General features: G+C 36.6%; 2 protein-coding genes across 2 annotated transcripts in view; both read right to left on the bottom strand.

Moving 5' to 3' along the window:
* Nucleotides 1-2603: 2603 nt before the first annotated feature.
* Nucleotides 2604-4515, bottom strand: LOC104591977 (cytochrome P450 86B1). Its single transcript, XM_010251130.3, has one exon. The coding sequence runs from the start codon at nucleotides 4440-4442 to the stop codon at nucleotides 2856-2858; it is 1587 nt and encodes a 528-aa protein (XP_010249432.1). The 5' UTR covers nucleotides 4443-4515; the 3' UTR covers nucleotides 2604-2855.
* Nucleotides 4516-16262: 11747 nt separating this feature from the next.
* LOC104591545 (uncharacterized) overlaps nucleotides 16263-20704 on the bottom strand; it is a 32493-nt gene continuing 28051 nt past the window's right edge. Inside the window, exons 8-9 of the mRNA XM_088903927.1 lie at nucleotides 16911-17061; nucleotides 16263-16823 (exon numbers count right to left, since the gene is read on the bottom strand). Of these exons, the coding sequence (XP_088760053.1) occupies nucleotides 16752-16823; nucleotides 16911-17061 (223 nt within the window). The 3' untranslated portion in view covers nucleotides 16263-16751. The remainder of the gene's footprint in view (nucleotides 16824-16910; nucleotides 17062-20704) is intronic.

The following is a 20704-nucleotide window of genomic DNA, read 5'->3' as shown; positions in this document are numbered from 1 at the left end:
AAATGAATTAAAAGGGGAGCAAAAGTTGCTGAAATATTTAAAGTAAAAATATTTTATGTTCATTCTCAAGAAAACAAGTGCAGCCTTAAGGTTCATGCTAGTGGCCTCATCCCTTAGCAAAAAAATAAAAAAAAAAATGAAGAAAAAGAAGAAGAAAGAAAAAAAATCAATGTTAAATTGATGTGAGAATTGTGCATTCGGTGAACCCTTATCCCCTGTTTTTCTTTCTGGTAGCTAGGATTATTTAGTTATTTTGAGAAAAAATTGACGAAAGAGGAGAAGAATAAATCTTATGATTTAAAATTTAATGTAATTTTTAATATATAAAAAATGGGATGAGAGAATTACTCGCACACATGAGAGGGTACTGACATGGAATTCTCTAATTTAATGTACAGAAAAATCTGCAGGAGATCGGGACTCCAATTAAAGGTTTCTATGAACAACCTCCTACATGCATTTTTATCTATACCTGTTTCAATTATAAACAGCCTCAAATAACAGTTGTATGCCAATTTGTGTTGATTAACCCAAAAGCAGGTTACAGGTCCAAACAGGAACTAAGATACAGAAATACTAAATTTGTGAATAGGCGCGCAATGGCTAAAACTTAACCATTTCGTAATATTAACGCGACAATTACATAGAACCCTCTTAGGCTATGCCTAAATGCCTAAACTTTTCAAGTGTCCTAGATTATTATTTTTGTTTTTCCAGGCAAACTGTTCATTAGCTACTTAATTCCAATGCATAGAATTAATGAGCTATTAACAGTCCAAACTTTCAATCTTTTCTGTCTTGAAAGCTAAGAGAAATGCATGCTAATAGTGTGAGATTAGAATCAGAGACCAGTAGCTGAATGGTCAAGTTGATGCAACTGCAAGTTGTGTGTGGTAAGGTCAGTGGACCTCAAGCAAATGGACCCCGGCCCGATTGAATGTAATGAGTAATATGTAAATGTATATTCCCTCTCGAGCTCCCTCGTTACTAAACACACACCCTTGAAAGCAATAACAAAATAACAAATTATGTCCAATGGGTAGAAGGATTACGTAATTTGTGACGATGTCAAATATATTTCAATGAGGTGATAATGCAAATGGGCCCTTGCTTGGTTGGAATTTAATTTCTTGATTCAGTTGGAAGGTGCAACTACTTAATGCATGCATGGCTGATAGAAATCACGTACACAGCCTAACATATTGCCAATCATCTATTCCTATTGCCTAGAGTAGTATTTTTGCGGATCGGGTGCAAATTCTGCAGGTTCAATTCATTCTTTTTTTAGGTTTTGCTTTGTCTATTTCAATTCGTTTGCACATTGTGGATGAAGTAAAATAAAACCTGAGACAAAAGCTAACCGGCCGGATCAACTCTTATCCCTTACACTTGCATTCATTTGTACTAAGGCATATGAAATTGCACCACAAACAAATGGAGTCCAAAGAGACCGCCTGCATGTGTTATAAGTTGCATCCATGGACTATGGTGGTGGTGTTCTTCTTATCTGTACTGTACAAATTAAGGGATCGTGTGTTGTGCATGTGTAAGCTGAAAGGGGAATGAATGAATGAATGAACATATCGTCAAGTCAAGTGATCATATATTATATTATAAAAAACTCCACCTGTAGAGTGTAGACCCATATCTGGCCTGGCTAAGTTGGATGGAGCCAGCTCCATCCATGATCCACCCACCAAACACCAGAGTATCCTGTATTGATTCAATTCCCACGCACCCAATTAACACTGAAGCTTGACTTGAGGTGGAAATGGAATTGTCTCATTTAAATTAATTTCAAACCCAGTCAATGAGGCCGTATTTATGACTATTGTCTCCTTTTATTCAAGTCCCAGGAACCACTTGACCTGTTAGCAGGAGTGTCCAGATGCCACCAACCGACCCTTACCTACAAATTTTAACTAATTCAACTCTACTTTATTATACCTTAGCGTCTTCACACTCTTGCATAATTTAGCACTGCTCGACGTTTTGAAGAAACCATGAAACTCTTTAAGGTTTATCTCTCAATATGAAGAATCTGCCAACCGCTCTTTTTTCTTTCGTTTATCCTGAAAACCACAGAAGGAGAAAGCGCACATCTACATATACAGATAGAATTAAAATCCTAGCTGTTAGGGAATATTGTAATGAGATAAGGTTGAGAGACTAGCTATGAGGTAGTTATATGTATATATATATATATATGAGAGTTTGACCGGCCGTTTAGGATCAGGTTGGATAAGCCTGCTATTTAATTACATCAATTTATTGCCTAGGAGGGACAAAACCAATTCAAGTTCAAACACTGTTTGTATGAATCAACCTTGTCAAACACTGTTTCTCCTTCCTTAATTATCAAGTTATTTATCCCTTAAAAATGCAAGATGTCTATACTAGATCTAGACATACATCTTTGGTACATAACCTCATCATAAACATTAATTAATTCATGTCAGCTCAATTATATTTAGTAAGTCCCTCCACAAATTTGTATTTGTACTCTTTCCAACCAAACTGAGGAGCCTTAGGGTCAAAACCATTATTTTCCACCTCCGTATAATGGAAGGTGGGTTAAGTAAATCGGTAAAAAATTACAAGTATTTTAGTAAAATGCAAACCATATATAGGGGCTGTTTTATTAAATCAGGCCCAATTATATATCATAGTACAATCAAAGCAAATAATGTCTGCTCCATTTATATATACATTTATTTTACGACACACACTTGAGAATTTTTTTCTTGGATATACCTTAATTTTAATTTATCAGTAATCTGTATTATTGCCCAATTAATTAATCAACAGGCCGGCTTCAAAGCAAATGCTACAGAGTACAGGCTACAGCAGCAGATTCACTTCATCCTTGGCTGGAGAGTAACCATCAAGCCATTCTTCATGTAAAGTGTGGTGGTTAATTTTGGAACAATGGTTTGGCCCTCTACCACCTTAACCGAGTACCTCAATAGGATAGAAGCAGCCACCAACTTCATCTGCATGTAAGCGAATTTCTTCCCTACACACAACCTCGGTCCTGCATTAAACACTGCGAACTTAAACTGGCTCTCGTTCACCAGTTCCCCGTCGTCTTTGATCCATCTCTCCGGCTTAAACTCCCTGCAGTCTTTTCCCCATATGTCCTCCATTCTAGCCATCGAGTAAATGCTGTAGAACACTCGAGCACCCTTTTTGACGTCCGTTCCTGTAGGGAACACGTCGTCTTCTTGAACCTCCTTGAAGTCCACCGGCACCGACGGGTACAGCCTGAGGGTTTCTGATAGGGTTGCTTCAAGGTACACCATCTTCTTTAGCTCGTCCATGGAAAAAGTTACATCGTCAACCTTCCCCTTCTTCGACTCCCGAAGGTCGATCATCTCCTTGATCTCCTCCAGAATTCGCTGTTCGACTCTCGGGTGCTCGTGTAATAGCCAGAAGAACCATGCTAGTGCTACCGAGCTTGTATCCCGTCCCGCCAAGGTAAAGCTTATGCAGAAATCTTTAAGAAACTTGTCCGACAACTTCTTCTTGCCCTTTTCATCTGGGTCTTCCATCTCAATGATCCTTGACAATAGATCAGAACGACCATTTAGGTTGCCGAGCTTGCAGTTTTCCGTCCTCCTATCGATCACCGTCTTCTCCGCGAATTTGTGAACTATTTCAACCGCCTCCTTGAGTCGCTTCTCGGATCCCACCCCAAAGTACTTCATGGACTTCCATAACAAAGGAGGCGTTACGAACCTCAACACACTGAACTCGGTGGCTAGCTCGAAAGCTTTCGCGAAAGGGACCTCGGGAAGGTCGATGGCCAAGCAGTCCGGGTCGACTCCGAATGCGGCGGTGCAGATGTTATCGAATGTGAACCGGAGGAGAACGTCTTGGAGATCGATGCTCTCCCCCGAAACCGCAAGCTTGTTTAGCAATTTCAAGAGCTTCTGGTGCACCAGGTCCTGAATGGTTTGAAGAGAATACTGGAGGAACCGTCTCGAATGCATCTCCGACGTCGCGATCCGCCTTTGTTCCTTCCACAAATCATCATCGGCGTTAAAGATGCCATCGCCGAGCAAGTCGGAGAACCTCTCCCGGAAGTACTGCCCTTTAGGGAAGTTCTTGAATCTTGTCTTGAGCATGTACTCGATGTTGGAAGGATCAGAAGTGACGATGACATATGCGCCGCTGGTCCACATCCCTCTAAAACGAAATGTGCCTCCAGATTTGATGAGAGTTTCGGTAATCCAATCATAGGCTCGGTTGATATTGAAGAACAAGGTGGGCATGATCCCAAGAACTGGCCATAACAGGGGTCCCTTGTTGGTGAGTTTCTGAACCAAAGCTGTGAAGATAAATAGACCCAAAACAGCCGCGGCTACACCAGAAACCCTTACGTGAGCTGCCAACAATTCCTTCGTCTGAGAGAAGTCAGAGAACAGAGCCTTTTCGAGCATCTCTTACTTTGCGTGGGAGATTTTGTTGCTAAAACAGTTGGATAAAAAAACAAAGGGAACGAAGATGAGACGAACTAGATTCTAGCTAGATGATGATTTACGATGAGACCAATGGACTGCAAGTACAAGATACTCAATTTGTATACGTGAAAAATGGAGAAAACCCAGAGTTAGCCTCTTGAAGTTGTATTTGCACCTACCTCTTTACGTGATTTGCGTTTGTATTAAACTCTAAGTGGGACCGTACATATTGTTAGGATTTCCACCATTAATAGACTCATCTCTCAACCACCTCTTAACCAAAACTTGTAAAATAAGAAATCAATGGGAGTACGCACATCAGATTCAAATTCAAGTCACTAGCTGGTTCATGAAGCGAATCAAGTTATATGAAACCAGTGCCTTGAATATCATTTGCCTAGCTTGGTAGAGGGTTGGGGATATGAACCAGTGATGAGTTGAACTCATTTGGGTCTTTGGGTTGTAACTGATAAGTGGGATAAATGTTCTGTATTGATGATGCTTTGTCTGAGGACACCATGAGAATTGTGAATCCTTGATTGATTAATAAATGGAATTAGACTGGGGTCTTTCAAAAAAATTTGGGTCGTTGGGCTTCTGAAATTGAAAGCTATTCCATATGGAAAATCTTTACTGTAGTGCGGCGGATACTTGTTTGTCTTGGCTTCAAGACCACCATATGAAAAATTTAGGCCCCATTTGGTTCGTGGGAATGGGGGTCTGGAATCGGAATCGGAATCGGAATGGGATATTCTGATTCCAATTGTTTGATTGGATGTAATCGGAATCACATTCCCATTTCTGTAAGAATGGTATTATCCCATTTGAGGGAATGGCCATTCTCTGCCCCTCCCTAGCGAATGAAATCTCATTCTTACTTGTTTCAATTCCAATTCTGATTCGGACTATAAAACAAACGGACCCTTAATTCATTTATTATTATTATTATTATTATTATTATTATTATTATTATTATTATTATTATTATTATATACAATGGTGAGTCGGCTTTAAGTTTGATTAGTAGACCGATCATGGTTGTTGGTTTTATAAATATACTAGCAGAGACCCATGCGATGCACGGGATTTATTAAGGAAGGCTAAATCATAGAAATGGTCATTTACTAAAATACCCCTTATAGTTTTATGGACTTTCTAAAATCTACCCTATAGTTAAAATTTTACTAAAACACCACTTATAATTTGCAATGGATTTAATCAATCTTCCATTAGATGACAGTGAAAAATGATGATGTTGACTAGTACGTTATCCTCCTTCTGAAGAGGAACGGATCCCTATGTCATGGGTCGGAGATTCCAAGAGCATTTCGTGAGATCCACAACGGCCCAGCTACATAAGGGCATCAGCCCCCAAGATTCAGGTATGCCCGATTACTTGCTCACTAGCATTCTAGCATTCAAGCTTTCAACTCGCAATCAGAATACAATACTAACTTAAACATCAGAGCGACCTCACAAGATTAGCTACCCTAGGTTCTCTGATCCTTTGTCTTGTAGCTTGGTCCAACTCTCTACGCGACTAGTGTCTAGGTAATCTTCCAGCTAGGAGCTTTAAAAGGTCAACCTCACACCTCACCTTACTCTCTCTCAATGGCATCTTCAAGCAACACCAGCAAGGGCATCGACATGAGCGTCACTAGGGGGCAAGACCACCCGACATCACTCTCCCAAGGCCCTTCAGTGACTATCAAGCCGTTCACCATCCCCCTCACTACCTCAGGGGTTCCTACTGTGTCGATGCAGCAGACGAGTCAGCAGATAAGCATCCCGCTGCCCCAAGTAAACACCACTTTCTTGGAACCCTCGGTGATTCCTCCTGGGTAGGGCATCACCAGTTCGATGATTTAGTTCAAAGTGTTAGAACCATGCAGATTCAGATGCAACAAATGCATCAGTTCCAACAGTTTCAGCAATATTATTTCTATCAGCAGTACCAGCAGCAATTTCCACCACTACAGCTGAATCAGCAACCAGGTCAATACCATAATCAAACTCAGAACCAACAACCTCATCAAAGTGTTCACCGATCTTCTCTTTGAGGTGAGGGAAATTCACAGGTTCCGGTCCCTCCTAGGAGTCGGACCCCACCTCAGGGTAGGATCAACGGCCATCACTCCCCCCCGGTTTCTCAAAGGGGGAACCCGAAAGATACGCCCGAGGTTAGCCAGCGTGAAAGGAATAGTCAGCAACAACACTCACAGCCTGAGAATCGCGAGTCATGACTCGATGATCACCAACTTGGGGCCCGAGGTGCGGCCTCGAGACGAGACCCCTCGGCACCCCACAACAGCCAGCGCCGGTCTCGCGACTAGGAAGAAGCAAAAGGAAAGAACCCTAATCCACCTTGCAACAGTGTTCAAGAGCGAGAGCAGACCAAAATCGAAGTACTCGATAACACAGAAGTCAACAACACCAACGTGGAGCCAGCAAAGAAGCAACAGCAACGGCGTTGTAAGACTCGTCGGTCTTCCGCTAGGAACAACCCACCAGCAAGGAGCAGCCGCCTGCAAGAACGAAGTAGGGAAAGGGAGGAAGTGAGCTCGGTAGCTACACAGCCTGCTCCTACCTTGTTGAGTCGGCCCTCCCCCCTGTCACCCGAACTACTAGCAACCTCGATGCCGAAGGATTTCAAGGTACGCCCGTTGGAAAAGTACGATGGAAGTTTCAATCCCAACAATCATGTAGACGCGTTTCAATCTCAAATGCATTTCGCCGGAGCAGACGAAGCGTGCATGCGTGTGGTACATGAACATTGCGCTGGCCTCAATCAAAAGTTGGGCACGGTTCGTCGATATGTTCACGGCCCACTTCATACTAGTAAGAAGTGCCCGAAATCACAAGAGAGCCTTCTGAACATGGTGTAGAGGGAAAACAAATCAACTCGGAGCTACATCAAGCATTTCAATGAAACGTGCTTGTAGATACCGAATCTTGACCCAACAGTGCGCCTCACCGTAGCACAGAAGGGAGTTACACACAAGGAGTTCAGATGGTATGTCAGAGTAAATCGCCCGAAAAACATCACGGAATTCCTAGCATTTGCGGAGAGGTTCATAAGCACAGAAGAAGAGCTCAGCCAAAAATCGGAAAGCCAACAGAGCAAGAAGAGGAAAAGAGAAGACGAAGGAGCAAGCAACAACAAGCACAAAAGAAAGAAGAGCAAATCGTTGAGATGAAGCAAGTCACCTCGCTCGAGAAGTAAGTCCCCCTCCAAAAGTTATAGGTTAGGTCGGCGATCCAGGACCCCTCCTTTAGAGAGAACAACCTTTACTCCCCTCAACGCGAAGCGAGGAGAAATCCTGATGGCAATAAAGGACTCCTCCTTCGTCAAGTGTTCACCCAGGCTACGGGGAGACCCAGCAACCAGGAACTCGAACGTCTACGCCACAGGTACCTGAAGAAGTACATCTTGCACGACGAGAAAGAATAGAGGGACCGACAAGAAGACCGAAGGAGAGACGCTCCGGAGTCGAGTAGACAGAACGAGCAACCACCTTGGTAGTTACCTGAAGAGATACCAATCCGCGAGGTGATCAACATGATCACTGGCGGATCCATTGTAGTAGGGCGTATCGCAGCAGCAAGGAAGACCTCGGTCAGAGAACTGGAGCATGAAGCAGAAAACCCACCGAAGCGACCTTGGGTGGAAGAGCCCATTTATTTCACCGAGGACGATGCGGATGGGATACAGTATCCTCACGACGACGCTCTGGTCGTGAAACTCATCGTAAATGATTTTGAAGTGAAGCGGATCTTGGTGGACTCAGGCAGTTCGACCGACATCCTATTCAAAGGGACCTTCGACAGGCTACAGCTGAAGTAGGGCAACTTGAAACCAGCAGATAACCCCTTAGTGGGGTTCAGCAGCGAAGAAGTTAGACCCCTTGGCCGGGTCACGGTATAAGTAAAGGTAGGGACATGGCCAAAGATAGTGCGATTCGAGCATACTTTCCTAGTGGTCGCGACTCCGTCTCCCTACAACGCGATCGTAGGTCGGCCCATCCAGCACATCTTACGTGCGATAGTATCAACATACTACTTGGCGATGAAGCTCCCGACAGATTACGGAGTAGGGGTCGTACGAGGTGACCAACTTGAGTACTACAAGTGCTACATGGCTGCACTAAAAGGTAAGGCGAAGTTGGTTGATGATGTCGAGCTAGAGCAACCAGCAGAGTACACTGAGGAGCGAGCTGCCCTGATGGAGGAGACGGTCCACATAATGGTTTCCAAAAATGAGACAACCTGGAAGACTGAAGCACAACCTCAACAAACTCGAGCATGCAATATGTGGCGAGAAAAATGGGCCCCTCTGGCCCTTATTTATAACTGCCGTGACCGGGACTCAACGGTCGAGATCTACACGATCCGATGGCTCCCATGAAAACCGGATGCACGCCACCCGAGATTGAAATCGATTGAGCGCATGATTTGACGTCCATAGAGTTTATAAATGGAATGGCGTCCGCGCGTACCTAGTATGCGATCTGGGGTATTCCCTGGTCGAGCCAAACGGGTCATGAAGGTCCGACCGAAGAGCCGCCCTTCAAACTGCCTAGAAGTCGTGCCAAATCCACCTGGGCTCGCCATGAACTCCCCACGCCGGGTCAGGACCCTTGGCACGAGGACTGGGGGGCAATTGATAAAGGGTGATTTGGCCCGACCTAATAAGTAAAGGACACGTGGATGTGGCCTGCCAGCTAGACGACAATTCAACATGTGGTGCCATGTCATCAGATCGCAGGACCTCGGGTGCTCGGTCACTTCGGAGTCAGAGCACCTCGATACCCACATGAACCGAGGTGCCACATAACCGAACCTAGAAGTTTGCCAGTTGTCTCTGAACTTCTCGAGATCATACCGCGTAACTGTAGGCCTTATCCTCACCTTGCCCGAATCGGAGGGAAACGGTAAGCCTCATTAACTGGTACGTTATCCTCCTTCCAAAGCGGAACAGATCCCTACATCATGGGCTGGGGATTCTGGGAGTGTTTCGCGAGACCCACGACAACCGAGCTATATAAGGGCATCAACCCCCAAGACTCAGGTACGCGCGATTACTTGCTCACTACCATTCTAGCATTCAAGCTTTCAGCTCGCAATCTGAATACGATACTGACTTAAGCATCGGAGTGACCTCTTCGGGTTAGCCACCTCGGGTTCTCTGATCCTTTGTCTTGCAGCTTGGTCCAGCTCGCTATGCGACTAGTGTCAAGGTAATCTTCCAACTAGGAGCTTCCAGATCACGCACCTTCAAGTCTCATCTCTAATAAATAACAATAGTTTAATCTCTAATAATTATTAAAAATTTATAGCGAAAATATACATTTATTGAAAATATATTGATAGTGAAAAAAATACAATAAGTACTAAAAATATATTAACTTAGTCAATAAATAGTATAATCTCAAATAATAGTTTAATTTCTAATAAATATTAATCAATAAGTTATAATTAAAATACAATAAGTACAATAAATTAAATTTAAAAATTTCAATAATAATAGTTTAATATCCAATAATTATTGAAAGTTTTCTATTAATTAAAAAAGTAAAATAAATTTATACATAATCATTGAAAATACATTTATCACAAAAAATAATAAATAATTACTAAAATACAATAAATATTAATTTTAGTATATATAATTATATAATAAATACATATTGAGAGTTTAAAAATATTATTAATAAATATTAATTTTTTAAGTTATTTTCTCAAATTATGTCATAATTATTTTTCTATTTTAGAGATTTTTTTTATAAATTTATTACATAATTTCTTTATTTTAACTACTTAAGATCTAGTTATGTTAAATATTTTTTTATTTAAAATACCGAGTTAATTAAATACTTAAATAATATGTAAAATATTTAAATTTTAAAATATTAATTATTTATTGAATTTAATTATCCATAAAATCATAATTTATACTAATATTACATAATTTTGTTATTAATTTTGTAATATATTAAATTATTATTAATTTCAATATTATGTTATAGTTATTTTTCTGCTTTAAAGATTTTTTTAATTTATTACATAATTTCGTTATTTTAACTATTTAAAATCTAGTTATGATAAATATCTAGTTATTTAAATATTTAAATAATCTATGAAATTTTTAAATATTTTTGTTATTTTAATTTTATTTATTTAAAGCTATTACATATTATTAAATATTTGAAAATCATTTAAACTGATAGTCCGGAAAAACATAATTTAACTTGTTAGTACATAATTTCGTGATATATTTTGTAAAAATATAAAATTATTTATTAGATAATTTTGTTATTTTAACTATTTAAAATATAGTTATGATAAATATTTAGTTATTTAAATATTTAAATATTCTATAAAATATTTAAATTTTTTTGTTATTTTAATTTTATTAATTTAAAGCTATTACATATTATTAAGTATTTGAAAAAGAATTTAAATTGATAATCTGTAAAAGCATAACTTAAATTGTTAGTACATAATTTTGTGATATATTTTATAGAAATGTAAAATTATTTTTTGTGTTTTTAATAAATATTTTAAAGTTATTATATAATTTTATTAGAATATTTAAATAATTCTTAAATTTTTTATTCCAAACTTTCTTTAGATAGATATAGATAAAAAGTAGGGGAGAGGATAAATAGGAATTAGAGATAATTTAGGAGAGAAACTGTTTAGAGTTAATTTTGGAGATAAATAGTAATTAGAGATAATTTATAAGATAAATAGGAATTAGAGATAATTCTGGAGAAAGTGGGGGAGGTAGTTTAGGATAAATTTTAGGAGAAGAGATTATTTAGGTTATTGGAAAATTGCATCTCATTGGTTGTTTCAAAAATGACATGAAATAAAAAAAATAAAAAATTTAAAACAAGAAGAAAATTTCTTGACTGATTTGTTTTAATATATATATATATATATATATATTCACTCTTGAACATCTAAAGAATAACCCAATGATGAAATAATAGAGACAGTACTATTCTATCAAATAATAATAATAATAATGATGATGATGATGATAATGATGGGAGACTCTATTTAGTAAATAAGGTCAATACTAGACCTCACGTTGGCTGAAATTTCCATTGAGCTGCTTTCATTGGGCTGTTTTGATGAAGTTTCACCAATGACAGCATAGTAATTCCCACCTTTTTCATCAAAGATATATAACTTATAGGCTGTCTGTGTTGAGACCATCTTACAAAATATCCAGCCACCTGGTCTAGGAAATATTGCGGCTGTATGTAATCCATTTATGACCTAAACTGTGTATTCCCCATATCATCCTGTCCAATATAAAGAAGTAAAACCATGGCTTTTGAATCTTTGTTAAATCGTTCTTTTGTCAAAAACCTTTCATTTGATCATGATTCAGGCAGTTAAATCTTCAATCTGTTCAATTTAGATAACTTTTTTTGTCATTTTTATTTTAATTATTATTTTTTTATTTTTTTAAACTATAATGGACCATCTGTTTGAACCAGACGATTGGACTGCTGACCTAAAAACTGATGGTCAAAGCAGTTCTGATTCTGACCCTTCTGGGTCAGTTTTTAAAGCATTTAATAAAATTTACGGCCAAGCAACAATATGCACCAACTTAGAAATAAACTTCTTCTTCTTCTAACATCATCAATATTATTTTTGATTCCAATACATTGAAAATGAGATATTAATAAGATCATAAATATGTGAGTTTTTTCTTTTCCTTTTCTCTACAGAAAACTCTTGAGTCTTGGCTATGAAAATATCGCGTAAATCAAATGGCTGATCATGCAGGCTTTGTTGCATTTCTTTTATTTTTAGTGTCAATTAAATTATTTTCTCTTAATTTTTTTTTATTTCTTACTACTAAATTATTCTTTCTTAAATTTTACGCTTCTGTCCTCATTTTATTATTAGTAATATTCATATACACTTCCTAAACACCTACATATTATATACAAATCATGTAAGAAGTGACGCAGGAGCTCACAATTATTACCTTATTAGGTACTAATTAACAGAGTCCGGATCTCCTGTCCACAAGAACTCTGCTCACGTTTGCCCATATAACATCACAGCCACACATAAAGAATATCTCATCCTCCTGCATAATATTAATCAGGGGGAGATGTATCCAATTCCCAGGGGTAGTGTGTTGTGAGCAGACGTTGGCAGAGTTCTCGTGGATAGAAAATCCCGCATCTAATTAACATCATTGCATATCCTGGATGTAAGATCTACATAAGGGTGTATGGGTAACAGGGTAGGGATGGCAATTTTCCCCATTCCGACCGGGACCTGACTTCTCCGATCTGATGGAATGGGGGTTGAGAATTGTTTTGGTGGGTGTGAAAAAGATTCTTTGAGGAGAAATTTCAAACTCACGGCCGTGACCTGCAACTATGGTAAAAACACACAACTCTTCAAGTTACCAACTGACAGCTGATTTGGGTTCTCCAGATTTTTATCAAACACACAACTGTATGAAACCCGCGGGAAAGCCAAAAGCTGTTACTCACCCTCTAAATTGAATAAGTTGAAGGAAGCAATGGATAACGGATTGCATCAGTTTAAAGATAAGTGATTAAACCCCAATCAATCATAGCGCCTCTTTAAGTTGGGTTGCTCACGGTTGCCTCTCTCTTTAATGAGCGTCTTCATGTCCTTATTTATCCATCATTAATAGATACCACGTACAAAAATTGTAACTCACTCTACCAAGTACCAACCCAGATAATAACAGGATCTGTATTAATTAACCCAGCTGGACATTATTAATTCTAGCTCCATGTTTTGCCCTTTATGCCAAGTGAACATTGAAACCTAGCGATCAGCTAACTTTAGTCCCGTAAACAAACATAAATCATTAATTAGTTAGTTAGTCAGTTATCTTCCCCAAATTTTATTAGGGCAAAAGACTTAAGTATACCTTTTATTATTAAAATGTTATTAACAAATAACATCACGTGACCTATTTAAATTTTCAAAAATCCCGGTTTGCCCCTTACAGCAATTTACCACCCAATCGACTTAGAATTGAAATCATTTTGGCTACTAGTTTCTGGGTTAGGAGATTGAACGTCTGGTTCGAATGGACAATCTATTTTAATTAAAAAAATAATTAAATAAATAAAAAACAGCAAAAAATTATTGTTCAGGTCAAATGGGTTGGCAGTTCAACTGCCCAGATCAACAGACCACTGACCAAATCAATAATTTTTGGCCAAGGAACAGGCAAGGGTGAAATAGAACTAATTTTCGAGCCAAATGGTCCAACCATCCGAATCAACAATGGTTTGAAAATCATGCTTTTGATTGATTCAGCGTGTACAAATTTCCCTGTGAAATATCTTCCGTAGCCAAAATTAGGACCAAATAATTAGTTGCTTCTAAAATATTTTCTGACTTAATTGAAGGCAATATGCTACAAATGGGTTATATTTATCTATTAGTAGAATTGGTTTGAGTGTTGTGTTATTACTTTCATATAACATCAAAGTCAGTTTTAGTTTAATTTACAGCAAATTTATTAAACCATCTCTAAGTTTGAAATTGACTCTCTCCTGTTTAGAAATTTAGAAATTGTGATAAAGTATCCCTAAGTTTTATAATAATTGACTAAACCCTCCATGAGTGTTCCATTACAATCTGTTCACATGTGACACCAACTATAAACTTTTTTAAAACCTAATATTACCTGTTTGTGATCAATTTTGCCCTCTATTATTTTTTAAAATTTCAAAATAAAATTCAATATCTCCAAATTTCACTTGCCAGCAGTTACATATCCATGTCTGTTAAGGGTGGAAGAAATTTTATCAAGCACATCAGTAGAGAGGTGATTTAGATCACATAATATTCTGGGCATGCCACCATGTTCAAACTGGGAAGCTATGTTTCATCATGACTACTTCAAGACAAATGCATCTGAACTAGAAAAACCAAAAGGAAGACATTCAAAAGCGTAACTGCAAGGGTTTGAGTCTAAGGAGTCTAACTAAAAATTAGTTAGTCTCTTGTATTCCAACTCCTTTGAAGATATCTATTCTTTTTTCTGGTAGTCTCTGGATTTTTCTTACAACTTATGTCTAGTTCCATACCACTAAATTCATAGTGAAACAACGGATAACTTTGTTCTGTACAGGATTGTCAATGAATGGAATTGCATCTGAGTTCAATTTGAATCCAATCTGACCATAGTTTATACTCATCTTGCTAGAGATCTCAGCATCTGCTAATGAAACTAAAATGGGTTAGTGATAGGCTTGTAAATGATACCCGAAAATCTATAGCCTGATCTGACATTTGATCCAAATATCTCAGATTCAGAGATGTATTTATGTAATCGGATCGGGTTCAGATTTTGCAATCTACATCCAATTAATAATTGAGTCAAATTCTGGTTAAAATCTGAAGTCAATTATATTATAATATTTATTGATTTTAATATATAAATTTTTTATAATTATATTTAAAATTATAAAAATATATTTTATATATTATATTATATTATATATGAATTTATATATATCATAAATTCAGTATGTATATTTATACTAATTTATTATACATAAAACTTTTTATTTTTTTGTATTTAAAAAAAAAACAAATGCAGTCAGATTAAATCCGAACCCAACCTGAATCCATTAAGATTTAAATTCAAATTCAAGGTCTTCAAATCCGATCAAATTTCAGGATCAGATTCAAATGCAAGTTTTCAATAATCAAATTGGATCTGGATAACCAATCTTCCCCATATTTCAGTTTTTTTCAAAAACTTACTAGTGGAGGAATAGAAGAAAAAGTATTGCATTTCCCCTTCCTGTTCCCTCAGTTGGAATAGAACTCTTCGAGTAATCTAGAACCATCAGTAGGGGAAAACGCAATCATGTAACTGCCCAATCTTCAGTTTATTCCGGGCAAAAAGTCTTGAGAGATATCAAAGTGGGGTACCATCAATTGTTGAAAAATGCAAAGGTCCGTTTTGGGTAGTTTACAAGTGGGGGAAACATGTCAGATTGGGTTTTATGCTTTGGATTCATGCTCTAAAACGGTAAAACCAAAGGATTTTCTTTTGGCTTCATGCCCCAAAACCAAAGGATTTTTTCTTTGTTTCAAATGTTTCATTTAAAAAATTTAAAGAAGAATGATGGTTAAAATAGTCTTTTCCATCTTTCTATTAACAGACGCCGATAACAAGGGAGGTTTTAATCATTTGTCAGCAAACTTGAGGGTATTTTAAGACAATTTCTTAACAGTAGGGATGAATAAGTTAATTTCCTAAAGCTTAAGAGTATTTGAGAGATTTGCCCTTTAGTTTATCGATGCTATTCAATATCCTATCACAATTTTGAGTTCTGTTGGAATCCGTTATAAATCTCATAGATAAGATTCAAATCAATTCGAATATAAACAAATCAAATTTGGATCTACTCTGTCTCTATCCCATTCGATCCAATCCCCTACTACAGGAAAGAATAAGCTAAGGAGAAATGACAGGCCCTACTGCATCCAAATACTCGTTGTCAAAAGGAAAATATTCATGAAAACATGAACTCCACGATGTAAGACAATCAATTCCAAGTTAAATTCATGAAACAAAGAAGAAAATATTAATAAAAAGGTAGCATGTGTTACTTTATTTTTTTTTTTTTTACAGAACAGACATTTCTGTTGGTGTAATGCAAGCTAATCAAACAATTTTGCATACATGTATATGCAGCTCAATGTATATCGTAGAGCCTGCATGTTAAATCTGACGTTGGTGGCAAGAGGTCAAACAAGAAAGGACCCAAGTAAAGCAGGTTGCAACTGTAACACCAGAATTGGTGAATTGGGTGATACAGCAAATGTGTCAGCAAAGTAGCTTGCAATCCGCAGATGTTCAGGAGATAAACCTCAAGTTCATGTTCATACATCTATGTCACTAAGCCAAAAGTTAAACCAGAAAATCAAAATATTTACAGATTATGCAATATTTCAGTGGCTAGATGTCCACAGCACTTAGTACTACTAATAGCCAAACAGATGGCCTTGTTTTCGGTAAATACCAAAATGATGCATCGTGCGGTTCTTGCCCCATATCAATACAAAGGGGAACTTGTTCGACATGCGTAGCTTTAAGATGTCCCAGAACTTCTCTACCTTCCACTTAAGAAGGCTCTTGTTGATACAACACCTCATGCCATATTCAAGAAGGTTTTACTGAGATTCCAGTATCAAGATAGAGAAGCCTAGAAAGAAAATCAGAAAAGAAATGGGGAATCCAGAGTGAACTTATGGTGATAGCTTTTCAGCATTTGCAACTGCTTCAACATAGTAGTACAATCTCCAAAGTGTCGCATTGTCCTAAAGAACCCATGAAACAGATCATTAGTATTAGGTCATATGTAAATATACATGTACGCTGATTGATCACTTAAACTTTGATATTACCTCCTTTTCCAATTCAATACTTATCTCTTTGCAAGAATGACTTTCTTCCTGCTTATTGCGTTGGACAATTTCCACAATGCGATCAAGGTTTTTTGGTGGCATCTTCTGGATCAAATTTCTAAGTTCTTGCTTCTCAGTGAGAGACATTGGTCTGCAAATAGGGAGGATAGATTTCAGTATAGGCAGGGAAACTGAAAAGCCAGAGGCGAAACCTTTAACAACCAAGAACAAGCAATAAAACCATAGAAAAGTAGGGCTAAAAATAGATAATTATTCAGGTTATGCATGTATAATCAAACTCTACACTTCTGATGGAAGAGATTTAATCCAAATGAGCTACCCAGGTTATGTACAGAAACCCTATAGAGGTACTTATGCTGACTTAGAAAATTTAATATATCAGCCATCATCATGCCTGAAACATGTTTTTTAGATCTTATCCATTGAAAAAAAAAACATGTTTTCTAGATCTTAAAGTTTAGTATTATATGCAAAAAAGCAGAAGATTCAGGTTTCACATAACTGGTGGGTTCCATGCACTAATGAACTGGAAAGTGTAGGAAAGGTATTTTGGAAGATATTTGGTGTCCATCGTCCATTGCTTTAAAAATCTTTAAATAATTAGAAAGATAGCTCCATCTCTTAAAGGTGAAGGGTGACTATGCTTCACTGTAAAACAATCCAAGAATCACCAACTTTCATGGCTGTTAACAGGGTTGAAGTATCTATAGTATCATACAATATGTACCAGTTTTCAAAAACATCGATACTCCAAATACTATGAATTAGACTATTTTAACCGTTTTAAATGTAAATATATAATAAAACATACCCACTTACAAATTGTCATACAAAACAGATGAAACAAATTAAGTGTTTCGATTCAATAAAACTTTTTCGCATAATGAGAGTACCAATACTTTGAATCATGGATGTTCGGGATATTATGCCCAGATAAAGGTGTGGCACGAAGGAGACAGCTCCACATTTAAAGGCCTAGGGCATGGAGATCTGTCATACTCGATGTTTTAAAAGCGCAAGGCGCAAAAAAAGCGCTAGGTGCAAAAAAAGCGCAAGGCGCAAAAAAAGCACAAGGGGCAATTTATGCCCAAGGCGCAAGGTGAGACACGCATCTTTTTATGCAAAGCGCAAAAATACAAAAAAAAAGCTTAAAAAATTAAAAAAAAATATTAAACATAATATTAATAAAATATATAACTTAAATTTTAAAATAATTTTTTTAAAAAACCCATTATCTAAAATTAAAATACATAAACATAGCATGTAAAGTGTATTCCTCTCAAGGATTTAAATATTGACACAATACGCCCGATACGGGGCGTATTGTATTGGTACAGTTGACAACGGTACGGGATACGCTACGAATAGAAACGTATCCCCTATCCCTTAAGTCATTCGTATTGCACCGATACGGATGTGTATCGGCATGTATCTATATCGGCCGATATGCACTGGTACAAGGCGATACACATGAAACACCTGTCTCTCTATACTTCATAAAAAATGCAGCTATTCCGATTCAAACCCAGGTCATTCGGACGTGCCATTTTTCGCTACACTCTGAACCATCAAGCCAGGCTTTATCATATGTTACTAAATAGAATAAAATAAATTTTATTACGTTTTTGTATTGACATACAATTTAAACAAAAAACACGTGTTTATATTTAACAATTCTAACTATTCCAAGGAATAACATTCAAAAATAGTATTTTATAAATTAATAAAACAAATAATCTATCAAGTCCATATTTATATAAAAAGATGCTTTTTAATATCAATAAAATTATACAAACAAAATATTAATAATAAAATGATTATTTTAATATTTAAATTGCACATGATATGCATTTTAAATTTTTATACATTTTTAAAAATTATTAATTAATGTTTTAATTTACATTAAAAAGTAATAACAAAATATTTATTATTTATAAAAAATAAAAATATTGTTTACAAAATATAGAAGAATATAATATTAAATTGAATCTATTAAATTCACTAATCTACATTTATTTCAAAAAATGATTTTTTATTTCAAATTATTTATAGAAATAAAAATATTAACAATTGAATAATTATTTTAGTAATTAAAAATTATGAATTTGTATAGGATATGTATCTTAAAAAGTTTAACAAATTTAATATACTTTAAGTTAATATTATATTTTTTTGAATTATGTTTTGGTATTTTAATTTGCATTTGAGAATTTAATATTTAGTTGATTTTTTCGTTAATGTTAAAAAATTGAAATAGTAAAATAAAAAATAAGTGATATAATAATTAAAATATAATATGCACATGTGTTTAGTGTCTTGGACTCTTGATTGATGCATTATAAATAAAATTATATGATATCTAGGCATCTCAATATATTAATTGTAATATATTTTTTTATATACACCATTAAAATATAATTTTTCTTTGTATTTATATACTATTTGTGACTATATTGGTCTTAAATTTAGTGTTATTAATGTATTTGTGGAATTTGTATGTATTTCCCTAATGTATCCATCTGTTTTCATATTTTTCGTTCATATCCATGCGTTTCCAAAGTGTATTTGTCTCCGAATTCTCGAATACTATACCCGATGCCAATACTTTAATCCTTGATTCCTCCCTCCTTTAATGAATGATAGGTTCCACTGGACAAACTATTACTATGTTTCGTTGTTTGGTGTTGTGAACTTATTATTGTATTTTTCATTTTCTTTTTATAATTATATACTATGGAAAACTCATTCGTACAGACTCCAAAGCTGCTTGGTAGCTTAGCCAAGAGTGCATTTCAAAGGCCCAAGCTGTTTTGTGTTCCTGGTGATTGTATTCTAGTTTATGACTTGTTCATTGTGGGGGCTGTACTTGAATAAGCCCCTCAGTCCTCTCCTTGTATTCTACTTTCATTCTATTTCTCCACTTTTAACCATTTATAAATTTTAATTATTGATAATAAAGGTGCCAAGAAATTAGAGAATTTAATGAGAATTTTTCTTTGGGAGCCAGGTGAGGAAAAAAAGGATCACTTAATAAATTGGGGAATAGTGTGTAGGAGGAAAGAGGAAGGTGGATTGGGACTGGGGAAATTAGTTTTGAAGAATAAAGCAGTCCTAGGAAAATGGTTGTGGAGATGGCCCTTAGAACAGGAGAGACTTTGGCATGAGGTGATAGATAGTATACATGGCAGTTTGGGAAATGGATGGGATGCTGGTGTATCGCGTTGAGCCACTCTGGCAACTCCTTGGAAAGCAATTCAGAGTATTCTTTCTCTTTTCCTCAACTATATCAGGTATGATGTCAATTCTGGTACTTCTGTTTTGTTCTGGGAGGACATCTGGGTGGGCAATTCTGCCCTTAAGGAAAATTTCCCTTCTCTCAATTCCATTTCTTGCTACAAAGGTAAAACAATCTCTCACTTTCTTCCAACATCTAGATCTCCATATCCTTTGAGTTGGGACTTTGGGTTTTGTAAGGGTTTGAGGGATCATGAACTCTCCTGAGTTTCAGACCTGTTGTCACTACTTGAAAACGTTTTTCTAGACCCTTCCAGTTCTGATGTGAGACTTTGGTCTCCAAACCCAAAAGGTTACTTTACATGTGCTTCATTGTTTAAGTCCCTTTGCTCTCCCTCGGGACAAGTGGGTTTCCCAGCTAAGGAGATTTGGTCTAAACATGTACCTCCTAAAATTATTATGTTCTGCTGGGAGGTGTTCTATAAGAAAATCAACACTTCAGACTTATTGCAGAAGAGAAGGCCTTCTATGTATTTGTC

Source organism: Nelumbo nucifera, chromosome 4 (genome assembly GCF_055504915.1).
Source record: "Nelumbo nucifera cultivar China Antique chromosome 4, China Antique-T2T, whole genome shotgun sequence".
Lineage (NCBI taxonomy): Eukaryota > Viridiplantae > Streptophyta > Magnoliopsida > Proteales > Nelumbonaceae > Nelumbo > Nelumbo nucifera.
This window is presented reverse-complemented; position numbering and strand designations above follow the sequence as displayed.

What these genes read in the sequence shown, in the direction of transcription:
- LOC104591977 (XM_010251130.3), bottom strand. Translation starts at nt 4,442, where the DNA reads ATGCTCGAAAAGGCTCTGTTCTCTGACTTCTCTCAGACGAAGGAATTG.